The following is a 9,718-nucleotide window of genomic DNA, read 5'->3' on the forward strand; positions in this document are numbered from 1 at the left end:
AACACAAGCTGAGGGCTGGTTGTTGGGATGGATGGTGGGTGCACACACTTTAGGCATGAAAAGCACTTTAGCCAAGGTTGGAAAAAGATTGTGGTTTTGTTCAAAGGTTAAATATGTTGTGTGTGAAATAACTGCTTCATAACTAACGTCAGCGATGTGCATAAAAGCTTTAGAAATGTACTTTGTAGTAGTCAAGTTGTATGTCGTAGTGCAAGATGTGATTTGGTCAAGACAAATGTGTGAGAACGTTTTATTGATACTTTACAAAGCGTGATAATGCAACCGCTTCGTTGCATAGAAACGTAATTTTTTTCAAGTCGATTGGTCGAGTGTCCAACATGTAGATTTTGTTATGTCCATGTGCTGTTGGCAATGATTTATGATTCTGTAATCAATTAATCAGAAACAGTGACAATTTCAAAGAAAAAAATCATTTATTCTAATAAGACATAATTTAGACATTGTTAAAGCAGCAGGGATTACTGATATGATATTGACACATAACAAAAATTCAATGAAACCAGCCATCACTCAGTCTTTAAAACTTCCTGAATGAACGCTGTACTTATAAACTATTGCTTATCAGATCACATTTGTGTTTCAGGTTCATCTATCTACTCTTTATTAAAATGCTGCCTGTGTTCGCTGACCTTTCTAACTTGTGAATATTATAGAGAGCACTCTGGCCAATCCTCCACTTCACCTCCCGCTCCCACAAGGCCAACACCAGTTACGTTTGACATTTCTGTTGAAGCAGAGCCCTAATGTTAAGCCCATATGACCTTGTGAATAATCTAAAGTGCAGCCAGTGTCGGTCTGCAGCCAGCTGTTGCTGCCACCTCTCTTCCATCCGCCATCATCGATAACAGTGGAGTCATAATTAAGCTTAACCTGAGCTCAGCTGGGGAGCAGCCCGCAGACAATCGTCTCGTTCTAATTAGTCCAAATGTCAGTGTGAAGGGTGTTTTGTGATGCAGGAAGCAGAGCTGAGTGTCTGAAAGGTGAGGAAGTGTCGTGTGCAGACTGAGCAGTGTTTATCCGGCTCATTGTTACACTGCTGTGGTCTGGAGGTCTCGTAGGGGAGGAGGGGGATGTCGGTGAGAAGACGAGTCGTGACTCTGTGACTGAGTCTTGAACACGACACAACTGAGGTTCTGATTTGACAAGTCTGATAAGTGTAGCTGCAGTTTGGGATCTTTCGGACCTGGAAACGAGGTCTGTGTGTTTTCCTTTCTCTCAGGTGTCCAGTCCCAGGCTGTGATGGACAGGGTCATGTGACAGGGAAGTACGCCTCACACCGCAGTGCTTCAGGCTGCCCCCTGGCAGCAAAGAGGCAGAAAGACAGCTATGTCAATGGCTCCCAGTTCGCTTGGAAATCTGGCAAGACGGATGGCATGACCTGCCCAACTCCAGGCTGCGATGGCTCGGGACATGTCAGTGGGAGCTTCCTGACCCATCGGAGGTGGGATCAGCGTCTTAATCGTGTTTTTTCTTCTAAACTTCCAACTTCACCTGCTGCTGACCCTGCTACCCAGTTTTCAAGTCATATCACTTATATTTAGGCATATTTCCCACCTTTGAGGTGCCCTTGGCCTAATTTAATTCCACAAAACCTGCAGCAGTCAACATTTCAGCAATGTGTGCGTCTGTTTCATTCCAGTCTCTCTGGCTGCCCTCGCGCCACCTCGGCCATGAAGAAGGCCAGGATGAGTGGAGTGGAGATGCTGACAATCAAACAAAGAGCAAGTAAAGGTCAGAGCTACAAAAATGCAGAGAAAGCCAGAGGTAGAAAATAACTAAGTACATAAAAACAAAAAATAACTAAGTACTATAGTACAGTATTCAAGCACTGTATTGTACAGTGTTGAAGTACTTGTACTTATAATTCTTTTGTTATTTTTGTGTTTACTCCCCTTTAGCTTTGAATTTGTTTACTTGTGCCAACTGGAGAAAACTCCTCAGTTAAAATAAATTATTAAACTTGAAGCTGATGGAAAGGAGGAAATGATCCCAGACAAAAAAGGGGGAATAAATAATAATAATGATCACTGATACATTGTAACATGTTTTTTGACGTCAGGCATTGAAAACGACGAGGAAATCAAACAGCTGGATGAAGAAATCAAAGATCTGAATGAGTCCAACAATCAAGTGGAGTCAGACATGATCAAACTGAGGACACAGGTAATTTTGGCTTGTGTGTGTGTGTGTGTGTTTGTGTGTGTGTCTTTAATATAAGTTTAAAAAATCTCATTTTAAAATTCCTATGTTGGTCATTCTCTAATTGCCCTGTATCCCTAATTGCACACCGAATATTTATTATTATTTATTAAAACAGAATTTAATATGTTGTTAATGCAGCTCCTCCTTCATCATAACCCCTGGATTTGATCAATTCTGTATAATTTAAATTAGTCACAGAAACATTTTTACATATATTACATTATTGCTACAACATGTAGTTAGCTGTATGTTTGACCAGCAATTACACTATGGTCAATAAAAGTCACACTTCCTGTTCCGTTAATGTTTCACAATAAAAGCCTGTCAGCATTCTCAAACGTAAAACCCCTCTTGGGTAGGCTTTTAATTTGAATCAGGAACTGTTGGGTTTCACTGCCAGCAACACTGATCAGAAAATGTTCCTCATAAGTACAATCTGAGCAAAGTTTATAGTAAAAATTTCATCAATTTGACAACTTTTATTGGAAATGATTTGTACTATCACGGACATGAGTGTACAGAAATGTACTGGATGAACTAAGTGAACAAAATAGAACATTTTATCCAACCATGCTGAGAGAAGCGTCCCAAAAAGTAAATAATAAAAACTGAAATACAAAAAAATATAAGTCCCAAAGAGCATACAGACTTTAACACATCACATTAAGGACATGTATTTAAAATTGTTAAATAATTGAACCATAATCTTTGTTTCATGTCTTCTATTGCTTTACATTAAAGACATAAAAACACGTGCTGATGATTGATTTCCTTATCTGGTAGATCACCACCATGGAGACCAACCTGAAGTCCATTGAGGAGGAGAACAAGGTGATCGAGCAGCAGAACGACTCACTGCTGCACGAGCTGGCCAACCTCAGCCAGTCGCTCATCAACAGCTTAGCCAACATCCAGCTTCCACACATGGTAAGAAAGGCTGCAGATGTATTGTCCTTGTGTTGTCCAATAGAAGATTTACAGTATTACAGAAGTTTTATTCTGGTAGCAAACTGCTCGGCAAATAGCAGGACAAGAATTTTATTTTGGCATAGGGCATATGTTTATTTGTATGCATCTTCTTCATCTTTCATTAGTCTTATAAATTCATTTTGTTAAAGAAAAAACCTCTCGCACACTAAAGCACCTTGTGCTTAGACCTTGATCTTATCGTAAAACATTACAGTGCGTTACAAAATCCAATTGAGGCTGAGATTTCTTTTCAAAATAAAGTGTAATAAATTAAGTTTTGTTTTTTCAGTAATTTATCTGAGAAAAACTGAAGGTTTTTCATGTAGATTAAAAGATTAAAGTTGATGTGAGCTCAGCTAACATCCGGGGAGGTTTTAAAGTGGTCTCCAGTGTTTTTCTGTTTTTATTTTGTGATCAGTTTTTTATATTTTAAAAACCAGAACATGTTTCAATGACATATCTCCATTTAGTCCACAACAGTGTAAAAAATGTTCTTCATCTGCTTCTTTCTGTTTGCCACCTTTTTTTCCCAGCAGTCCATGCTGTGCTTCTTCTGTGCTTTACAACACCTCACAGAGTCTCACGTGAATAAGCAGCCCCGTCCTTTTTCAGTTTCATGGCTGATTTGACGCCATGTTGTCTCAGTGTGGGAAGAAGACTGGGGCTAATTGGATAATCTCCAAAAGCATGTTAAACCCAAGTTTGTTGATAATTGGAATCTCTCACTCTTGTCCTCCATTCGTGAGTGGAATAGCTTCATATGACACTGCAAGAAAAATGTCCATCTTAACAAGGAACTTTCCTCCTGACTTGCGCTTAAGACCTGTGCACTGTCACATTTGATTATTTTTTTTTTTCATATGTAGTTCTGACTTGTGCATCACACTGTCCTCAAAGAAGCTGATTTGCATCTGACACAGGGGAAATGTCTTCTCGTCAAACTGTAGAAATGTCCTCTTTTTATTCCAGTAATGAATCTGAGGCTCTGTTCACACTGCAGGGCTTCAATCTCGGATCCAAATTGGTGGCCTTGCCCGATTTCATTCTGGGCAGCAGAAACCGAAAACTTGAAGCTGCAGTCTAAGCCGAGCCTGAGGGGGGGGTCCGCTTGTTAAGGCGGACGTTGTGGATTTTTTCTCGCTGTAGTTTATGAAGGCTTGTTACCACCACCATGTGTCTAGCGGGCTAATAGACTTCTCTGTACACCCTCTCCTGTAGAGACCCCTGCCACAGAAAGAGGCCCCAGTAAAGCATAACTGCTGTTTACAGATGCCTCCCAGAGTAAGAGATCCATTTATCTCCAATTATCCTTCTCTTCTGCACTGTCATTCCCCATTCCTATAACTCCCTTTTGGCCCACTGTGGTGTCCGTACATTACAAATATTGTTTTATGCCGCAGTGTAGAATTTTCAGCTTTCAGTAACTAACCCCAGGGGATGTGGTCTTAATGATGTAATTCAGGATACGTACAACTCTGATATTAGCACCATATTAATGTTAAATACTTTTAATAAAATAAAACATACAGATATGACGAACGAGCAGCCTGGTGCTTTAATGCCACATTATTAGGAAAATAGATGAAGTGAAGGTAATTAATTCTAGATCTATTCTTACAAAGCACAAAATAACACTGATCATTTTGTGAGTGGAAACCGAGTAAATCTTAGCATTTTTGCAAATGAGAGCTCGTGCAGGCAGCCAATCTTACTGTCCTGCAGGAGGGTTGAAAACCTCCGTCCTGTGTGGCTTGAAATTTGTGGTTCTGTGCAAACACTTTGAAAGTTCTCTTAGTATTTGTCGTTACACTCTGGGAAGGATTATTGTAATGGCAGGTAAAATGTAGTTGAGATATGGTTTGTGGGAAAAAAACAAAAGGTGCCAGTTGCAGTTCGTTTAAAAAATACAAACATAAAACGCTGTAGTTAATGATCAGCTCAATACCTGCAGTCCACCTTACTTTTGGCAGCATATGTGTCCAACAACGATGGGCTACGGCAGCAAAAACCAGGCTAAACAGAAATGGGCCTAATATCGAACCTTGAGCTGCACAAACTGGACAGGAAAACAATAATCCCTTTATTTCAACATCCTATTTAAATCTTCTTTACAAAACACTGGTTCTCATTTGCTTCACCCAAAGTTTAACTTGACTTAAACTCAGTTGAACTGTCACCGGTGTCTCTTTCATCTGCCCATGAACATCCCTTTCGTTTTTACCATTCTGATTTTGTCTCCATATGCAAAACATGAACTTCCCATCCACTAATCAGCCAACCATCCCTCTCCTGATTTTGCATGATGTGTAACTGCATCACACCTTCACAGGCTTAAGTACAGATACTGGATATAACATCACTACAGGTATATTTCAGTGAGGTTGTGTAGTCATGCTCTCCTGATGATGTTCCTTTCCTTCCCTGCTACCTGCCTGTTTTCCAACCTGCAATGTTTTACAGAAATTAGACCCGTGTTCAGCTCCACTAACCCCCGTCTGATTGACTGTCTCTTCGTGGGTTTCTTTCCCCTCACAGGAGCCAATGAACGAACAGAACTTTGACACTTATGTGAATACACTGACAGACATGTACACCCACCAGGACCAGTACCAGAGCCCCGAGAACAAGGCGCTGCTGGAGAACATCAGACAGGCTGTTCAGGGCATTCAGGTGTAGCCCTGACCGAGGCCAAAACTCCAAATGCAAAGCAAAAACGACAATGAAAAAAAAAGTCATAGAGGGGAATGGGTTGTTTTTTGCTTCTGTAATTTCCCAGTTATTTTATTTCTTCTGCTGTCATGCTCTCAACACCATTGGGTAATTTGGTTTGTATTTTTTTGATTGTTGTTGCCTTGCTTTCAAAAAAAGTTAAAACATTCATGTTTTGTACATTTTCATATGACCCAGTATAATGTGATGTAATGTTTATAGCTGCTAATGTATGCACATTCTAGTGTATATGTATGTATTTATTTATTGTAAGCTTAAATCATTTCATACTTTAACGCGATTTATTGGGCGTCACGGGTTTAACAGGGAGCAGAGCGGCGAAGGGGAACATGAAGAGCAATCATTTCTCAAAAGTCTTCTCACAAGCTGTAAAGCTGGAGGCTGTTTAATGGATGTAAATGCATTGATTTTTTTTTTTGTAACGTTTGAAAGTGGACCGTGTGAAACACTATTACTGTAAATCGTTATCTAAAATTATGAGAAGAACCAATGCTATAAGCAAGAAGATTTCGAAACATCACGATACGGAAACATCCCATTATCTCATTTGTTCCAAACTGTCCTCTTCTGTCGCTTTTCTTTCTTCATGTGAAGAATGAAGTGGAAAGACCAATGGCTACAGAACATGGAGACAATCGGCCATTCTCAATTTCTTTTAATCATCAACCTTTACTAGCTACTAGGGCAGAGTGTCAGCAATATTGGTATGATAATTATTCAATTGTTTGTTTAGATATGGGATGCAATCTATGAAAAAAAAAGTTTGGGTATATGCAATTTCTTATGAATAGAACTAGCAACAAGCTGATAGGTCTTTTTACTAAATATAAACGTATTGCGTTTTGTATAAACCTTTTACTACAATCATGTTTTAGGAATCTGACATGGGTGAAAGGACTTTGGTTCTGTCATGTTCAACTTTGCACAGGAACACCTTTGTTTCCATGTTTTCATTTGTTTCTCTTTTGGTTTTTCCATCCGTTTCCAAGGCACCTGGCAGGTGAAATAATTTGTAGATATGATTTTTCTTTCTAAAGGCTGACGGCTCCACTGGACTTACAGGGTCAATTGTCCCCATCAGTCATTGTATATTGCACTCGTTATGTAGAAATCGTCTCTCCAATCATGTATCTTGTAGTCTGAGCCACAATGGGACATGATGCCAGACGACGTGGTGAACATGCAATTGTTTTGGGTTTTTTTTTTTTTTTTTTTTTTATTGTCTTGGATAGTTACTGAAAAGATGAATGACATCTAGAGCCAGCAGTTGTAAGCGATCTCTGTGCACTGATTTTAAAGACTGAGTAATCTGAATCGGCCTTACAATGACATTTGGTCTGAAATCACAGCACTGATGGAGCAGGCTTTCTGAATCCCATCGATCATGCATGCACTTTACTGGAGTATCTCAAATCACATGGTAAATGAAACAGAAACCGTACAAGTTTGTGGAAACTGTGACTTCGAAAGGACTTTGTGCTGGCGATGCCTGTTTGAAACGAACCCGGAGCAAACGTTGCTAAGTTGATTTCTTATTTAAAGGAAAACTCCTCTTCTGGTCCCCCTACACCCCCCCCCCCCCCCCCCCCCCCATCATCTTCCACTCTTAAAAAGAGTAACAAAAAGGAAAATGACTGTTGTCTAAAGATTAAACTCTCAGAGTTTCTTATGAAGAATCCTAACTTGTTAAGCTATTGTAGCGGTCTTACATTTAATTATAATGTGAATTATTATTATTTTTTTATAAAAATGTTTTGTTGGATTGACAAATGAAACAAAACACGTTTAATAGATAAGTTGTCTGCAAAAGTGAGAGCCAACTTTATACAAGCTGTCAACTGATTTCACATGCAGTAGCAAAGCGTTTGGGCCGAGTTGTTGGCAAATATTTCATATCGCTGATATAACAATATATTATGAGCAATATCTAAAAACATGCTATTCTTGAATTGTTTGTTGTTGAAGATTCCAGGAGGTGCAGCTAAAGCTTGGGAGCTGGAGTGTAGCGCTATAGACACTATACAACTACACCGGAAAAGGTCCCCAACAGTACGATGTGCGGCTCTTCCACTTTGCCCTCCCACAGATCTGCCCTTGTCCCACTTTGACTGAATGAATGTAACTGAAAGGTAAAACACAGAATATTTGCCCCAGTCTGGGAAAAACTCTTCTGGAGTTTTGAATTTTTCCAGGGGGCCGTGTGCTTAGTAAGACACTTAAGACCCTTAAGACATAAAATGTTGATGTTTTTTAAAGCAAGGACTGCATTTCTTTAAAGGGTTGGTGTTAGGTAGAGACATTTATCTCAACAGGTGGGCAAACAAAACTGAATGAAGCCACGTGCACGACAAAGTGAGACCAATATTTTTATAATCTTAAATTATCCAAACATACAAAATATGCCAAGACAATTGTGGTAAATGAGGTTAAAATTATGTCGACCATGTCGAATTGTTGTACTCACTATAAGGACCAAGCTGATCCAGTACCCCAGTACTTTGGGAAATCAAAACCTAACTTAGAACACAAACTAAATCATAACCCTTTGGTCAGTGAGGGCCTGACCTCTAAAATCTCATGTTTAACAGCAGTTTAATAATTTTAAGATCACAGTCCAGTTTTCCACGTGAAGGAGAAATGAACACTAAACTGTTACCGAGGGGAATTTTCCTTTAAAGACGTCTCTTCTTCAGACTTTTCCTGCGAAGCCTCATTCCCTGACTTCACATGTCTGGCCAAAGCTTTGTGTCTGCAGCTTCCTGCCAGTAAACTCCTGCATTAGATAGACCAACAGCTTGTATTTTTTATTCTTACCGATAACAAAGGAAATGGGAGTTAAAGCACAATTCTGCCACTTAAAGACAGCCAATAGACTAGATATTGTAATATCAGATGTTAAAGCTCAACTAACTATTTACATAGAGAATCTCAACACTAACATGAGCCATGCTAAAATGCAAAAGAAATCCATGTGAATATTTGTGAACTCATCAGTTTTTGAAGATTTTATTTGGAGCAGTGCATTAATGAGGGGATTTTCTACAACTTTCATCTCCCTCCTTTTACCCCTTCTTCTCTGTTACTCTTTCAGCAAACATTTTCTTACCACATGGCATGGGTTTTGTTGATATTTTTGCTGTATGTTCAAGGTCACGAGTTGCTACGTGATATTTTAATTTGACTTGTGAAGTTTGTACAATTTTTATCATGCTGGTGTTGGCATCTCTAGCTCTGAATAAATCTTGTGTTGCAACACTGATTACGACATTTCCTTGCTAAGAGAATAAGGATTAGGACATTGTGCTGTGTGAAATTAAGATGCATTTACGCTGGGCCTGACCTTATTGACCTGTGCTTGCAGTAAAGCCACCGCTGCACATAGTACTGCTTTTCAACTGAGGAAACAATATTTTACTTTTGCCAGAAATGAAAATGTAGCCACTGCTTCTTAACTGCAGATTGCCTGCTAGCTATGCAGAAAACTATTTGTTTTTTACCAATTAACTTTTACTGAACTATACATTAGTTGGACTGCCATTGGGTCCAGAACTATACAGAAAGAAACTCAAAAGCAAGTAATACAGAATTACACAAATTATAGGGAAATATAGTGAAGCATCAGTGGTAAATGTATGTAAGTGCTACTTCATATTTTTACTCCGCTGTACATTAAAGGTAAAATGATTTATTTGGTAGATATTGTTACATTGTGCATACAAAATATAATACATAGTAATACTGTAAATTTCTGTATTGGAAAAAAAGCGAATTTCTAATTGCTTAACTCAATTTTAGT

At 39.0% G+C, this 9,718-nt stretch overlaps 1 protein-coding gene across 6 annotated transcripts in view; it reads left to right on the forward strand.

Annotated features, from left to right (window-relative positions):
* The window catches only part of myt1la (myelin transcription factor 1-like, a), a 65,194-nt gene extending 56,013 nt beyond the window's left edge, over window positions 1–9,181 (forward strand). For 5 of the 6 annotated variants that reach the window (XM_067482375.1, XM_067482377.1, XM_067482374.1 and 2 more), the window contains 6 exons: window positions 1,241–1,462; window positions 1,661–1,752; window positions 2,081–2,184; window positions 3,007–3,150; window positions 4,411–4,473; window positions 5,728–9,181. In XM_067482375.1, coding sequence (XP_067338476.1) covers window positions 1,241–1,462; window positions 1,661–1,752; window positions 2,081–2,184; window positions 3,007–3,150; window positions 4,411–4,473; window positions 5,728–5,868 — 766 coding nt within the window. In that variant the 3' untranslated portion in view covers window positions 5,869–9,181. The remainder of the gene's footprint in view (window positions 1–1,240; window positions 1,463–1,660; window positions 1,753–2,080; window positions 2,185–3,006; window positions 3,151–4,410; window positions 4,474–5,727) is intronic. The other variant, XM_067482376.1, reaches the window with a different exon arrangement.
* Window positions 9,182–9,718: the final 537 nt, after the last annotated feature.

The sequence above is a fragment of the Channa argus genome, chromosome 17 (assembly GCF_033026475.1).
Source record: "Channa argus isolate prfri chromosome 17, Channa argus male v1.0, whole genome shotgun sequence".
NCBI lineage: Eukaryota > Metazoa > Chordata > Actinopteri > Anabantiformes > Channidae > Channa > Channa argus.